The 16888-nt window shown below is 38.3% G+C and overlaps 1 protein-coding gene across 7 annotated transcripts in view; it reads left to right on the top strand.

The window, feature by feature from the left end:
* Positions 1-15217: 15217 nt before the first annotated feature.
* Positions 15218-16888, top strand: part of MBIP (MAP3K12 binding inhibitory protein 1) — a 40728-nt gene continuing 39057 nt past the window's right edge. For 5 of the 7 annotated variants that reach the window (XM_089907619.1, XM_089907618.1, XM_089907617.1 and 2 more), the window contains exon 1: positions 15219-15380. In XM_089907619.1, the coding sequence (XP_089763745.1) occupies positions 15252-15380 (129 nt within the window). In that variant the 5' untranslated portion in view covers positions 15219-15251. Of the gene's footprint in view, positions 15381-16888 lie in introns of all 7 variants that reach the window. The other 2 variants (XM_089907616.1, XM_022570700.3) reach the window with 2 other exon arrangements.

The raw sequence follows: 16888 nt of genomic DNA, 5'->3' as shown, positions 1-16888 counted from the left end.
AAAAGGTAAGTGGTTTAGCTAGCAAAATCAACTTTATTTGGGAGTAACAGTGGAATTGCTATTTGGGACATGCAAACCATGCCAGTTCATAGGCAAGTCCAGAGAGCAAAGAAAAGGAGCGCTCTTTTATATAGGAAAGGAGGAAGATGGGAGGGGCTGTTTGAGTTAAAGTCCATTGGAGGAGAATGAGAGTTCAGGGTTGTGGCAGCTTATTGGTTGAGTTGCAGGGGATTTTATTGGCTGGCTGTTGCTGGGCAAGGAGAATATCTTCCTTCTTTCTGCTAGGGTATGTAAAGTAAGCTTCCTGTTGAGGTATGCTGCAATGAGTGGTATGTGAGAGCTCCCCTTCAGGACTTCCTGACTCAATTTTGAATGAGGTTTCCCTTTATTCATTTTCACATTTCACCCTTTTGATCAAGATCTTTCCTCTAAAGCATCACTGATCAAGAGTCAGTTTTCCCATATTTAGTGGTTTTATCCCTTTGATGCCAGGAAGAACCTTTCCTGGTTGTCATGTCCCACACTGGAGAGAAAGTATACAGATTGGACACCATTGAAGCCACACTTGAGTAACAAGGAAGGGTAGGAGAGAGAACTGTCAGGCATTTCTCATCTAAAGTCTGTATCTTATCAAGGTCGTAAGTGTTGGAGATCATCTTGAGGCATTGAGCTAGCATCACTTTATCAGTACATTGTTTCTACAAGGGTTTGACAGGCAATAGGTACAAAACTTAAAAATAATTATGCAAAGCAAAATTTAAAGTTATATGACAAATCCAGATTGTATGATGGTTCTAAACCAGGACTCTAGACTTGAAGGTAGCCAATTGAAAAAATCAAAGGACCATGGAGAGTCGGGTTATATTTGTGTTAACCAGTGCACTGTTCCCTGATCTTACATAATTGAGTTTCTGCCTCTCCAGGGGCATCTATACATGTGCAACGAATGTGTCCTTGTTCACAAAGCAGGTAATCCAGAGCTGTGTGACTGTCCAAAAATACTTTCACCAACAAGTCAAGTAATTTTTGTTGGGTCACTACTGCCTTGGCTGGGGAATTGGATAGCCCTCCTAATGGTAGGGAAAGATTTCTGATAATGTATTCACTGGCACATACTCCAACCCAAGGGAGAAATGCTCTCCCTATGTTGGCAAACCTGGAGTTATGTATGCCTCCTAGAAGTTTCCATTTAAGGCAGCCACAGAAGCTTAATGGGGCGGGCCAATGGGAGACTTCTGGTTTGTTATGTATGTTAACAGGAACAATTAAATGTCCCAATAAGCATTGACTTCCAATTCGCCAGCTATCTAAACATTCATATCCCCATGGGAAATGCTGTTCACTGAAGACAAAAATGAAAGCAGGTGGAGTGCAGAGAACTCTAGCTGAGATCTAGTTATTGATAGATCCATTAGCTGGAATTTCCTGATTGACCTTTTTAAGCCAAAGATCAGAGGAACTGTGATGAGATTCTGTAACATGTCATTCCATCCTAAAAGGGTCCTTTCTGAAAGCCTTGCCAGTCTAACCCAATAGCTAACATTCATAGGCTCACAGCAGTGGCATTTGGGACTAAAGAAAAATTGGCTACAGGTAAGACCAAGCAGTCTATGACATAGTGAACAGATTGGAGTTTCTGGTGACGGGTCTAACATTCAGAAAGTTTTCCCCCTTTTGCCGTAGATTGGGAAATGCGGATAAGAGCATTGCCTTTCCAAGAAAGAACAGGAGAAAATAAGCTAAGAAGCAACAGTGAGAAAAAGGTATACAGGTCTGGTCCAGTCATCTTGGAAAAGCCATCTCCTTCAGCTGTTGTTTGCTTTAATTTCTGGAAATCTTATTTTCAGGTCAGCAGTTGGTGTACAGGCTCAGTCAGGGTTTGGTGCTTTCTTTAGATGTGACACATGAATCCAAGAGTCTACTCCTGGGAGTGTGGCAGCACAAGGATTGGTTAACAGTACCTGATAGGGGTCTTTTCAATGGGGTTGAAGAGAGTCTTTCTGGAGATATCTTTTCCAATAGATGAAATCTCTAGGCTGCAAAGTTTGGTGTTTGAGGTCTTCATCTCTTGGGAGCATGCTGTGAAGAGATTGTAATACTAAAGCATGGTTATTTTCACTGGGTGTAATTAGACCTTTGCAATATTGAAGTATATCTGTTTTTATTATTTGTGGACCAAAAGAGACAGGAGCTAGACACATGGGGCACCCAGCAATTATCTCAAAGGGTGGTAGTTTATGAGTTACAAAGGGGGTGGATTTGAGATTTAGAAGGACCAACAGCAATGCCTTTGGCCAAGGTATTTGGAGGGTTTCCACAAATTTTGCCAATTGAGTTTTGATGACATTGTTACTTCTTTTAACTAGTCCTAAAGATTAATTAGAGGATGATGATAAGCACAGTGAAAATGCTATAAGACTGGCCAAACAGCGCAGACTTTTTAATTTTTTTAACATCTTTATTGGAGTATAACTACTTTACAATGTTGTGTTAGTTTCTGCTGTATAACAAAGTGAATCAGCTCTATGTATACATATATCCCCATATCTCCTCCCTCTTGTGTTTCCCTCCCACCCTCCCTATTCCACCCCTCTAGGTGGTCACAAAGCAAGGAGCTGATCTCCCTGTGCTATGCGGCTGCTTCCCACTAGCTATCTGTTTTACGTTTGGTAGTGCATATATGTCAATGCCACTCTCTCACTTCGTCCCGGCTTACCCTTTGACTAGTAAAATGGGTTCCCCAGTCACTGTGGAGCTCGAGAGGGGTTCCCCAGATAGGGATAATCTTTTATAATAGTATTTTAGCCACTGAAGTGGCAGCAGCTTATCTACAGTGAAAGGTTTAGACCAAGTGGAAAAACAAAACAAACCATGGCTAAAACATATATTTATATCCCTGAGACAAAGAAGCTGAATAAAATCCATTTGCCAAACTTCAAATGGTCCATTTGGCAATTTAAAGTGTCCAGGAGCAGTGGGGACTGGTTTCCCTGGATTATATTTTGGGCAGGTAGGGCTAGCAAAGTAGGCACTTCTTTCAGCCTTATTAATATTTCCCCACCAGTATTGATTCATAAACGTTATCACTTTGTCCACAGAATGGTTTAATGCATGTGCAGTGGTCGGTAATGGGAATTTTAGAGTCTCTGGAAGGACTGGATTAGTATTTGCCTCAAACCAGGGTTCTCTTTTTATTAGATTTCCAATATTGTTTTTCCTTTGCTGGGGCTGATTTTTGGGCATATCTAGTTCAATTTTCTAGATTATCTAGAAACATCCCTTTGGACCATAACAGAATTTGGTTGTTGGTTCCTTTGAGAGCAGTATTCTTGGTGGAAATACTAAGGCGAGGTGGTTTCCTTTCGCTTCCGGGGAGTCAAGTTTGGAATACCCAGAGATCTTAATAATAGTAGGAGTATGGCATCTAATAAATTTTGGACATAAGTGCATTTTTTCATTTTATCTCCGTTAGAGATAAGGAAACGTCTTTGTTTCCATAGCATTCTGAAGTCATGTCTACTCCAAAGGCATACTGACTACTGGTATAAATGTGGCTTTGCCCTGGGCTAGAGTACAAGCTCAAGTAAGAGCATATAATTCAGCCTGTTGGGCCAAGGTAGCCAAAGGTAAAGATACTGCCTCCATGACTTCAAAAGGAGTTGCACTGCATATCCAGGACAAAGTTTACCATTTTCATGCTTTAAATAAGAAGCATTGGTAAACCATGAGAACTCAGCATTGGTTAGCCAAGTTTCCTGTAACTCATTGTGAGTGGTCAAAAAGTGATCTTTCAGAGTCTAACAGTTATGAGGAGTATCATTTTTATAGGAGGGAAGAAGGATGGCAGGGCTAAGGTTATTACAGTGAGAAAGAGCTGTATAAGGAGCAGTTAGCAAGAGGTGAGACAACTGGCTGAAAGGTGTTGAGTGTGCTGAGAATTCAGGAGGGCTTCTACTGCATGGTGTACAAAGATGGTTAGAGGGGATCTCATGGCTATTTCTCCAGCGGCCTTAACTAAAAGGACAGTGGCAGGAATTGCTCTGAAGTGAGGGGGGTATCCTTGAACCAATGCTAAACCGTAGTACTTAACAGTGTACTTAACAGCAGTACTTAACTGCTGACTGTAGTACTCTATGGGGCAATAGTGATCCCCATGTTTTTGGGTAAGTACTCCAAGAGTGCTTCCATCCTCACATATGAAGAGGAAAAAGGGAAGTTGATAATTAAGGTGACCAAGGGCAGGGGAATTTATCAAGCTTTCCTTTCTGGTATTAAAGGCTAGGTCATCCTGATCTTTTCAAGCAATAGGGTCAGGTTTGGTGTTCTTTAGTAATGCATATAAAGACTGGGCCATGAGAGAAAAGTTCAGAATTCGGTTCTGCCAGTAGCCAGCCAATCTGAGAAAACTTGTAGTTGGGGTTTGATTTGGGGTTTGGGGAAGTTCAGGATCCCATGAAGCCTATCTGGATCTAGGTTCAGCCCTTGTTCTGAGAGCAGGCCCTGAAAAACAAACTTGGGTCTGAAAAAACTGCAGTTTCTCCTTAGAAATTTTATGTTCCTTTGAGGCTAAAAGTTTTAACAGGTGAATGCTGTCTTCCTATAAGGAGACATGGAAAGCAGGGTAGAGAAGAAAATTGTCTACACATTGTAATAAAGTAAGAATCTCCAGGAAATTTTATATCATCTAAATCAGCATTTAAGGTTTGTGAGAAATAAGAAGGACTTTTGGTAAAACCCTGGGCATTACCGTCCAGGTGTATTGTTGTCATTCCCAAACACAGGCAAAGAGATATTGACTTTCTTTATCCACTGGGATGCTAAAGAAGGCACTACATAAATGAATCACAGTGAAAAATTAGCTTTCAGTGGTGATGGAGTCTAGTAATGTATAGGGATTGAGAACAATAAGGTGATGAGGGGTAACAATATTGCGTATGGCTCAGAAGTCTTGGACAAATCTCCATCCCCAACCACTGGGTTCCTTGACAGGTAAAATAGGGGTGTTGCCAGGACTAGTGCAGGGGAAAATGAGGCCCAGGACCTTCTAGTATTCTGTTATTGACTTAATGGCCTGGAAGGCCTCCATATTTATAGGGTATTTATTAATTCTGGGGAAAGGCTTTGAGGAATCTCTTTGGGTCTTAATAGAAGGTGCACTGTGGATTGTGCCAGTGTCACTTAAGGATGTTGCCCTTAAGAAGGGTGGTAGCTGATCAGTAGAGACAAATAACTAGTGTCTTTAGAATTAGCTCTAGTGCCATAAAAGATGGAACAAATAAAAGATGTTGAAGGATCATTTGTTTTGCCTAGTTGTCCATTTTGCTTGCTGCTATCAAATTCTAGAATTATTTCCCCATTTTTGGAGAAAGAAATTCCAGCATGATATTTTTCTAAGAAATCTTGGCCCAGTAAATGCGTAGGAGAAGGAGAACTAAGGAGAAAATAGTGGGTGTCTCTTAGAGGGCCTAAGTAAAAGGAGATAGGTTTAGAAACAGGAACCTGTTGACGGATATTTGAGACCCCCACTATTTGGACAATTTTGATACCCAAAGTAAGAGCTGTTTAATAACAGTGGGGTTGAGCACCAAGAGTGTAGCTCCAGGGCCAATAAGAGCACAGAGAGATACATTCCCAATCTGGAAAGTGGTTTCTCCAAGTTGACTAAGGGGAAGGCTTGGGAAAACCTCTGTAGTTCCTCAGAGTCCTGTCATTGGGGGTTAGGAGGGCATTGGAAAGACTGACTAGAGGACAGAAGACACCTGGGGCACTTAACCTTGTAATAGGCTTTCTTCTAATGTCCTGCCTTTCTGCAATAATGGCAGAGACCAAGAGGGTTTTAATTTTGTTTAGGGGCCTCCATTTGCTAGAGTTGAAAATTTAGGATTTTCGTGGTCTTACTTTAGTAGAATCATCCAGGATGTGGGTGAACTGGTTGGCTAAATTAACTAAATCTGGAGAGGGTGTAGTTTCCCATTCTATCCTGATCCTTTTAACTAGAAGAGAAAGATCCTGGTTCAGCTCATTAATTAACATAGAATTAAAGGCTACCCAAGTGGATTCAACATTCAAAGGAAGACCAGAATTTTTCAAAGACAATTTGGAGTTGGCCATAATAATCATGCACAGCTCATTGGGCTTCTGGGGACAAGCCTGAATTTTGTTTCTGTCAGCGGGGTTTGAGAAAGCCCTAGCAATTGCCAAATGGAGTTACCTGGCAATTCCCTGATCCTGATCATATAATAAAGCAACGGTGATTTTTCTCCAGATTGTAATTTTAAAGACTTCTTGAGATCATCCCAATTAGCAGTTTTCATTCAGTGTTGGGCCTGGCCTTCACTGACAAGCATATGAACTAGCTGATAAAAGTCAGAGAAACCAAGTTGATATGTATGAATGACTATATTAAATTCCTCAGCAAATCTGTGGGGAACCTTAGATACTTTACGAAAAATTTTGACTGTGGCTCATAGCTTTAGTTCAGGGAACATAAGAAATTAGGGGTTTAGCATTTGGATTCTTAGTCTGATTTCAAAGGGACAGGTTTTAATAGATTCAGGGGAGGAGGAAGTGGGGAGATCTTTGAAGAAAAATGGAAATTCAATGAGACATTTAGAATGAGGAAGCAGAGGGTATAGACGAGGTGAGGATGGCACAGAATGGAAAGAGGAAGATGGCACCAGAGACAAAGAGGGTTGGGGAGAGGGAAAAGAAGCCTCAGAAGCTTTCTTGTTTTCTTTCAATAGTTTGCTTACATTGGTTAATTTAGAAATGGTATTTTGTAAAGAGGAGATTCTATTTTTGAATGCATTTGGAAGCCTCCAGTTTCCGATTAAAATAGGAATCCCATTCGGTCTGTTTAATTTACTTTAATTCATTTAGCATCTTTATTGGAGTATAATTGCTTTACAATGGTGTGTTAGTTTCTACTTTATAACAAAGTGAATCGGTTATACATATACATATGTTCCCATATCTCTTCCCTCTTGCGTCTCCCTCCCTCCCACCCTCCCTATCCCACCCCTCTAGGTGGTCACAAAGCACCGAGCTGATCTCCCTGTGCTATGCGGCTGCTTCCCACTAGCTATCTGTTTTACGTTTGGTAGTGTATATATGTCCATGCCACTCTCTCACTTTGTCACAGCTTACCCTTCCCCCTCCCTATATCCTCAAGTCCATTCTCTAGTAGGTCTATGTCTTTATTCCCATCTGTTTAATTTTAGAGCTGCAGTCTTCTAATTTAGTTCTGAGAAAAACAAGTTTGGGGATGTTGAAAGTTCCACATAATGACCACTGGAGTTGTAAATTACTTTTGGTTAAGTTGGTCCATTTAGCTAAAAATGTACATGAAGAGGGACTATAGTTTTTGAACATAAAACTAGCTGGGATCCCAGAAGGAGGATCCTCCTGAGAGAATTTAGAGAATTGGGATCCCATACTTTAGAACCTGAGGTTCAGAAAACAAATGTGGACTCACCAAAAGGATGATGCCTCAACAAAAACAAAAACAGGTACTGAATTAAAGTTGGAGCACTTAAACAAAAGGAGGTAGCTCAAATATTAGAGGAAACTTACTTACTGAACCCAAAGGAAAAAAAAAAGACTCAATGAAATGAAGAGTGCAAAGGGCTCAAGTGGGTAATCCACATGATTCTGGATAGTTTCTATTGCTATGTTGTTAGTTCCTTAGGGATTCATTGCCTACAGATCCCACTTCTGACACCAAGTAACATCAACCTTTTAAACAAAAAAGGTAAGTGGTTTATCCAGCAAAATTGAGTTTGTTAGTGAAAAACGGAGGAATTGCAATTTGGAACATGAAAACCATGGTGAACCATATGCAAGTATAGAGAACAAAGGAGAGGAGCATTCTTTATAGAGGAAGAGGAATTTGGACAGGGCTGTTTTGAACAAAATCTTGTTCAAAACAAGCTTTTTGGAGGGGAGTGAGAGTTTGGGGTTGTGGCAGCCTCTCATTGGCTGCGTTGCTGCTGGGAAAGGAGAAAATCTTCCTTCTTTCTGCTAGGGTATGTCAAGTAAGCTGTGACAAGTGGTGTGTGAGAATTTCCCCTTCACAACCTCCCAACTCCCTTTGAATAAGGTTTTCCTTTATTCATTTTCATAATACCAAATACAAATATTCTCTTTGTGCTCCAGAAAATATGAGGAAACAGGACCATGATGAGGAGATATATGGAAGATATAATGAAGTGTCAAATGGGACTTCTAAAGTAGAGGAGTACAATATAAGAAATGAAAAATGCACTGGATGGGATTTAGAACAGATTAAACAGTTTAGAAGATAATACCAATGAACTTGAAGACATAGCAATAGAAACTATCCAAAATAAAGCACCATGAGAAAAAGACTAGAAAGAAATGAATAGCCGTCTGGGATATCAAGTGGCCTACCATATGTACAATTGGAGTCCCAAGAGGAAAAGAGAGAGAGAGGAGGTGCTAGAAAAATATTTGAAGAAATAAAAGTTTAAATTTTCCAAAATTGATGAAAACGGCAAAACCACAGTTCCAGGAAGCTCAATGAATCCCAAGTGGAATAAAAATAAAGAAAACTATGCCAAGGCACAGTATAATCAAAATTGGTGAAAACCAACAATAAAGAGAAAAATGTTAAAAGCAGCCAGAGTTAACACATACACACATATATATACAGAGGAACAAGGCTAGGAATTACAGCAGACTTCTCAAACTATGCAAGCCAAAAGATAATGGAGACACATCCTTAAAGTACTGAAAGATAAAGAGAGCAGATTTCTTTACCCAGCAAATATATTAAAAATTGAAATCAAAATAATTTTTCAGAAAAGTAAAAACTAAGAGAAGTCATTACCAACAGATCTTCACTACAAAAAGAGTTAAATGAAGCTCTTCAAGCAAAGGGGAAATGAGACCAGATGGAAATTTGGATCTACCCAAAGGAATGAAGGGCACCAGAAATGATGAATATATGGGTTAATATAAAATACATTTTTTCATTTTTTTGGTTTTAAACATAATGGATGGTTCAAGGCTAAATAATAATCATTATTTGTGGGAAGATATAACATATGTAGATTTTCCTGACTATTCTTGTTTGTTTATTTTTCCATATTAACTTTAAAATAAACTTTCCAGCTCCAGAAAAACATATTTTTTGATATTTTTATTCAAATTATATTAACCTTATACATTAATATGGGGAGAACTATCAACTTTATGATATTTAATTCTTAGCCAAGAATGTGGGAGGTCTTTCAATTTGTTCAAGTCTACTTTGTGTTTCTCAGAAGTGTCTTATAGTTTTCTTTTTTATACATTTATTTATTTTTGGTTGTGTTGGGTCTTCACTGCTGCGCATGGGCTTTCTCTAGTTGCATTGAGCAGGGACTACTCTTCATTGCAGTGCATGGGCTTCTCTTGTTGCGGAGCACGGCACTCGGACTTCAGTAGTTGTGGCACATGGGCTCAGTAGTTGTAGCTCACAGGCTCTAGAGTGCAGGCTTAGTAGTTGTGGCACACAAGCTTAGTTGCTCCACAGCATGTGGGATCTTCCCGGACCAGGGCTCGATCCCGTGTCCCCTGCATTGGCAGGCAGCTTCTTAACCACTGTACCACCAGGGAAGTCCTCTTATAGTTTTCTTTAGATAGATTTTGTACATCTATTAGGAAACCTAAATCTTAAATATTAGGAGCTACTGACTTGTGAAAATGAATTAGAAATGTAGACTAACTACCTCTGAAATTAAAATACAAATCAAAGGGGAAAAGTGGGGTTGATACTGTAAAGCTTGATTTACATGATTTTCCAAAGAAAAATATTTTTAATATAAGGTGAGCATTTATAAAAATAAATGAGGTGATTAACAACTATAATAAAATGGGAGAAGAAATGTAAAACATGCCTTTGTACCCTTGAATGAGCCATTTTCCTTGTAGTTGGTCTATTTTCTACTAAAATTAGCAATTTAGGTACTGTTTTTCTACTTTTTCTACCAATTACTGAGAATGGTGTTGAAGTCTCCAAACATAATTGTGGTTTTGTTTCTTTTTCCTTTAAGTTCTATCAGTTTTTGCCTCAAATATTTTCAAGATCTGCTTTTGGTGCACAAACAATGCTGTTAAGTCTTTTTGGTGAACTGTCCCTTTTAACATTACATACTGCTCTTGTGATATCCACTGTCTGATATTAAAATAGTCATTCTGGCTTTATTTTTATTGGTACTTGCATAGTATATATTTTTTCCATCTTTTAACTTTTAAGCTTTATATTTAAAGTGGGTTTCCTTTAGTCAGCACATAGTTAGATATTAATTTTTAATCAATCTTTAAATCTGTGTTTAGATCATTCACATTTAATTTAATTATTGATATGGTTGGATTAAAATCTATTACCTTGTTATTTTCTCTTTGCCCCATCTCTTTTTTGTTTCTTCTTCTTTTCCTGACTTTGAATTAAATATTTTTATGATTCCTTCATATCTCCATTATTAGCTTATTATTTATACTTTAAAAAAATATTTTAGTAGTTACCCTAGAGCTTATAATTTACATCTTTAACTTATCACAGTCTACCTTCAAATATTACACTGCTTCATGTGCATGTAAAAACCTTACAACTGAATACTTACAATTCCTCCCTCACAATTTTTGTGCTATTTTTGTCACACATTCCTTTATATGTGCTATAAACCCACAATAATTTGCCACTATTTCTACTTTAGACAGTTAATTATCTTTAGAACAAATAAAAATAAGAAAAAATGTCTCATATATCACTTAATCATTTTGTAAGATCTTCATTTTGTTGTGTAGATACCAATTTCTTTCTGATGTCAGTCCTTCTGCCTGAAAAACTTCCTTTAACATTTCTTATAGTGCAGGTCTGCTGGTAATGAATAATCTTCGTTTTGTTTACCTTTAAAAAAATCTTTATTTCTCCTTCATATTTGAAATGGAGATATAGAACCTAATTTCCCATCTCCTGGGTGTGGGCCAGACATAGTAACTTGCTACTAACAAGTAGAATCAGATGGAAATGACAATGTGTGACTGGAGAGACTAGTCCTAAAAGGCCCTGTGGCTTCTCTCTCACTGCTTTTCTCCACAGTGGGTGACAGAACTACCACGCAAAGTCACTCCTGAATTTCTCACCCACAGAAACTTGGTGATAAGAAATATTTGTTGCTTTAAGCCACTAAATTTCAGGGTAATTTGTTACACAGCAGTATATAATATTGGAGTTCTCTGGGTTTCCTGGATCTGTGGTTTGATGCTTTCACTATATTTGGAAATTTCTCAGTCATCATCTTTTGAAATGTTTCTTCTGCCCCAATCTTTCTCTATTCTCCTTTAGAGGTTCCAATTATATGTATATTAGACTACATTATATTGTTCTACAGTGGTTGGATGCTCTATTTTCAGTTTTAAAAACTTGCAAAATCAGCCTCATCATGCCCCCGCTTAAGTCACCAATCCAAGCTGGGCAGCACCCCCTTCTCTGAGGGGACTCCATGTTCCTCTAAGCTCCTGAATTTTAATAATTCCAAACTCTTCCCTTTGTTCCCGCAGCCCTAGAGGGGTTAGCTGCTTCCTGAATTTGCTAACACTGTGATAGATTATTGTTTTCTTGTTATCTTTTCAGTTAATCAACAACTTATCATAAGTAATAATTTATTTAAAATTTTTCTCTGTTCAAGTAACAGGTATGTTTTCTAAACCTTGAATGAATCACAAATCAGTATGGGAAGTCCCAATAAACCAATCCTCAAAGCTGGGATTTTGAAACTGGTTTATTGTGTCCTTGGACTTGATTGTAGTACTGAGCTCCTTGCTAATAGAAAGTGGAATGTTGTGATCCGTTGCACGACATGGCAACACAATTAGTCAGTTTTACTCCAACTTCTTTGATTGTGGAAACTTCTGTTGGAAGAAGCATCTTACAGAACTGGTATTCAGCAGAGCAAACTTTGGGAAATGCTGGCTTCACCATACTTCTCTATCCAATGATCCTCCCTAAACACATCAATGCATGTTCAAGTTCCTGCTCCTGTTTTATCTTAATTAAGAATTTGTACTCATCATTTGAGCCTCAAAATCAATGTTTTACATCAAGTGTTTAGAGTTTTTCCTGACACTGAATCCAAACACCTCCCCAAAGGAACTAATAGGTTGTATTGCTTTATACATATCTCTAATATGATCATTGTCACATTATATCATAGATGTTTGTTTACATATACGCCTCACCCATGAGAACTGGAGCTTTTTGAGAAATATCCTTGCCTGATTCATCTTTGTACCTTCAACATGGTCAGAGTGTCTGGCATATAGTAGGTACAATTAATTTGTATGGATATCATTCGTGAGAAGGTTATGGAGACTAGCTGTATTTATTCATTAAGAAAAATTTGAGCACTTTGAATTTGCTGTTCCAGAGGAGAATAAACGGACATGCTTCATTGTTTGAAATGAATTGTTTGTAGCATTCTTGCTACATGTTACAATTTCCCCTCAAGTGTAGGAACTTCTTTTTTTTTTTTCCATTTTACAAATCTGTTCAACTTAGGCAAATAAATTCAGCTCCACAAGCATATACTGAGCAATTACTCTGTGCCAGAAACTATGCTAAGCCTTAAGTATACAAACATGATACATATAAATTCTCATAGCTCAGTGGGGAGACAGATTCGTAGTCAAGTAAATTTCAGTATCAATGTGATAAGTACAATAATGGAAGCATACATGAGTTGTAGGAGTTGTTTAGCAGAGAAGACAAGGTCTTTATGACAAGGAGTATGAGGAAAAACTTCCCAGAGATTTCTGAACTGGAGTTTTTGAAGGAGGAATAGGAGTTTTCCAATCAGATAGGAGGCAGGGGCACAAATAAAAACATGGAGGCAAAAAAAAATAGTAAAGCTTTGAAGAAGTAAAAGCAGTTTTGAGAGCATTAAGCACCAGATGGTTTGTGGCAGAAAATGGGGCTGGAAATTTAGGCAAAGGCCAGATCATGAGAAGAGCCTTAGATGCCATTCTAAGGAACTTGGGCTTATCCATCAGGTGATGGGGAGCCAGAGAAGGCAAATTAAACTTTTCCTTTTCTACATTAGATAAAAGGTGTTATTATACCATCCTTTTCTACATTAGATAAAAGGTGTATTATACCATCTATTGAGCACGTATATCTCAGGCACTTTGCTGGGCACTGGTTTATTTAATAGGGTTGTACCTTGAAAGCTCTTCATAAAGGACATTTTTGTTGATAAGGTAGATAGCCTGGATTTCATTTATCCTCCCAAGTGATTCTTAGGATGAACTTTCAGGACAGTTTTTCTAATCCTCTTGCTAATGCCAAGACCAACAGTTTGAATTATTTCCACCAGGCAGAAGATTTTTCAGCAACCCACTTTATAAACTGTAATTAGTTTTCTATAAAGGGTAAATTATTTCCTTTACTCTCTAAATTTCAGAGCTTTCATCATATTTTTGTTACACATTATTTTCTATATGTTTCTATTTAAAGTTAGCCCAGGGAAATCCACATCTTTTCAGCCTACAAACTCTTCTATTTAAATAAGTTCCAAAATGAAGGTAATAGGCATCAGGAAGGAGTAAGAAAAGTCCCTGGAAAGAAGAAATAATGCACAAAAGAGTTAAATTGCAAGTATTAGCTAAGTAAGCAATACTATAAGTGGAAGTCTGCATATTGAAACAGAATCTCATAGAGAATTTATGTAGAGATCAAATGGCCATCAATTAATTCTATATTAGATGTTCAAGGGAACAAGTAAAACTTGAAATTTCAAAATCAGTGATGGCAAAGGAAAGAATGAGCAGTACCTTATTAAAGATGGTATTCTTATAATATACAAAGCAAGTTCCCAAATGTGTCTCATACCACTGGCCTGAATATTTGAAAAAAAAAACAAAAACAAACCTCACACCTAGATGAAAACAAATAATCTGAAACTAGTTGCTAATATGTTACAAAACAAAAACTTTTAGCTACCCCATTAGAATTATTCTCTAACAAGAGAACCAGAGGCAAAGAAAATTGCTAACGTTGCAAAGAATCATGAATTTAGGTTAAATATGGGGATGAGTGGCTTGAAGGAGAAGGTTGCTCAATTTGGGATTAGATATTGTGAAATCTTTCTATGGACATCTCTAGACATAGGCTGGATTATAAACTGTATATCCTGCTGTGAACAAGGGAGCAGACAAGATTACTCAAGATCCTGTCGCCTGGTGATCTTTGGAAATGAAAGCCTAATTAACAGGCTCCCTAGAGGCAGGTCAAAGGCGTTCTTTTATCCCTACTGCCCTTAATCCCAGTTCCTTGATGCCTTATTCCACCCCCTTTCATTCAGCGTACTCTAAAACTGAATACACATTGTGCAAGTTTCCACCTCTGCTTCTTTTACTGTAAGAGCATTAGACTACTGGAATTAAGAATTTTAAATCCCTCATCTCTAAACTGATGATATTTATTTTTTTCAAGTGTTTTGGAATAAAGTTTAACACTAAAAACTTTCTAAACTTTTCAATTGCACAACAAAATTTTTAATGTTAGACTCTGTAATACTACAAAGTCTTTCAAATATCTTTTACCAAAGTTATCTGATAAGTAATACTTTGTCAAAGTTCAATTTGGATTGATCTCTAATTTCAAAGATTGTGTTGCATGCGATTGCTTACTTAAATTCCTGTTAGAATCATATTGACAGTGTTTCCCTTCTTTGAAACAGTTTTAGGATGAGCGTCTCTACCGTAGTACACAGGGAATAGCAACTGATTTACGAGTTTTAAAACCTGACAGAAGTATTTTGCAGATTTAAAGTAATTAATATTCCCTTGATGGTAAATGAGGCATAAAAGTTTTTTCTTGTTTTATGTCCTCTTCCTCGCATGAAAAATTAGTTATGATAACTAATTTATGTTAAATTAGCGATGTTAACTAACTAATGAGGGTTGAAGAAGCTAACCCTCATTAGATAACGACTCCAATCGTTATCTGAAATACTGTAGCTAGCCTCACGCAGGTTCGCAGTCATCCGCTCAGGGTCCTCTGCGGAACCCTGTAGCTGCACCTGATTGGTGCACGTGCTTGTCAGTCACATAGAGGGGGCGGGTGCCCAAAGCCCCGCTCTAAAAGAGACGCAGTGCTTTTACATCATCGCGCAGCGACCAAAGCAGGGGAGGGTGGGGTGGGTTGTGAGGGCTCTTCGGTGCTGGCGGGGGCGGCCTACGAAAGTGTCATGGCTACTGCCGCTGAGCTTAGTCGCCCGACCATCGGTGACAGGAGCCTAGAGCGGAGCTGCAGCCCCAGCCTCTCACAAGAGGTGGTCTGCGAAGTCTTTCGCTCCTTGCATACCCTGGCTGGACAAGTGAGTGGTGGTCTGTGGGAGTAGGGGTCTGGGAACCGTCTAGCCCCTCCCCCCTTTTTTCCTCGAGCGGAGGCAGGGGGCAGCGGAGGCCTGCCGGGTGTGGGACCCGGCGCGAGTAGCCGAGGCCGGGGGAGGAGCCCGGGCCCAGCCGTCTGCGGTCTGAGTGAGGATGGCCGCGCGGGTTAGTTCACGGCCGGTTGCAGGCTAGATTTCCTTGCAACTCTTCCCCCCAAGAGTGAGTGAGGCTAGTGTAAGTGAAAACCCGGCTCGGAGATGAACAGGCTTGGAGAGAATGGATGCGGAGAAGCTTCTCTGAGGGTTTGGGAGGCGTCTGGCGCTCAGGCTCCTTTTACTTCCAGTTCATTCATTATAGAAATTGATAGGTTAGAACGGCCTGCGATTTCTGGAAAAGCTCTCTCTCCGCCTTTTTTGGGTGATTTCCTCTTATGAGTCATTTGCTTTTGTTTATTTTTTCCTTCTGGCCGTTGCTTGCATCTCTTCCCCTTTAAAACGGGGAGGAAGAGAAAAGGAATTAATCTAAACTACTCATAGCGTAAAGTTGGCTGAGTTATCCATGGTCGATACTGCTTGTATCACAACTGTTGTTTAATAATTTAGCTATTAACTAGTTTAACTGGCTGATAAATAGCTTTTGTAGAAATGTCATAATAAAATCGGGTTTAAATAAAGGTACTCCTTACACTCAAGTCACTATTTAGTTTCATGATGTAAAGTGCAAAGCAAATTTTAAATGAGAAACAACTTGAAAATGTTTGTCTGCTTTTAAAAAACAGATTTTTTTAATCTCAGGCGGAATTAGGCATTTATGTTGAAGATAATGGTAACTTACTTTATGAAAATAGAGCGTTTGATTTGTGAAAATTATTTTTAAAAGCCTTGGGTGAATGGAGAATCAGTCTCTTAAAACGTTATTTAAATATTTTTTAAAATCCTAATATTTGTTCTAACTTAAAAAGAGCATTACTCTAAGTTAAACATTCAGTTTAGTTTAATGGAACGATTATTAATAGAGTCGGCTAAAAGTTTTAAACTCACTTGTTTGTCAAGGACTTAAACTTTTTTTTTTAAGACTTGGGGACATATTATTTCAGTCTCAAGACTCAAGACCTGTAAATGGTTTAAAAGTTTGAGAACTTTCTATGGCGTGGACATTGGAACTTTAAGGTTTTTTTTAAATATCCTAATAATCAAGATGAAAAAAGTTTATACTCATCTATAGTTTACGCAAGTTTTTTCCCCCCACTGATGAGATACTTTTTAAAAATAACATTAAGAAATAATTTAAACATTTCTTTTTGAAATAGTTTGTATACTGAATTTTTAAAACTCATTTAAAATTTTTAAACATTCAGATATTCTGTAGGTAAAAGTAGAGATGTGATTAAAATTTACTTATGTCACCTGTCAAAAATGTTTAGAGTAAATATTTGGTGAGTTTTCATGACAGAGTGAAAAGACCATTTATACAAGTGTCAAAAAATAAGATC

Source organism: Delphinapterus leucas, chromosome 2, assembly GCF_059928025.1.
Source record: "Delphinapterus leucas isolate spDelLeu-1000000601 "Yukka" chromosome 2, BTC_Dleu_Yukka2, whole genome shotgun sequence".
NCBI classification, from domain to species: domain Eukaryota; kingdom Metazoa; phylum Chordata; class Mammalia; order Artiodactyla; family Monodontidae; genus Delphinapterus; species Delphinapterus leucas.
This window is presented reverse-complemented; position numbering and strand designations above follow the sequence as displayed.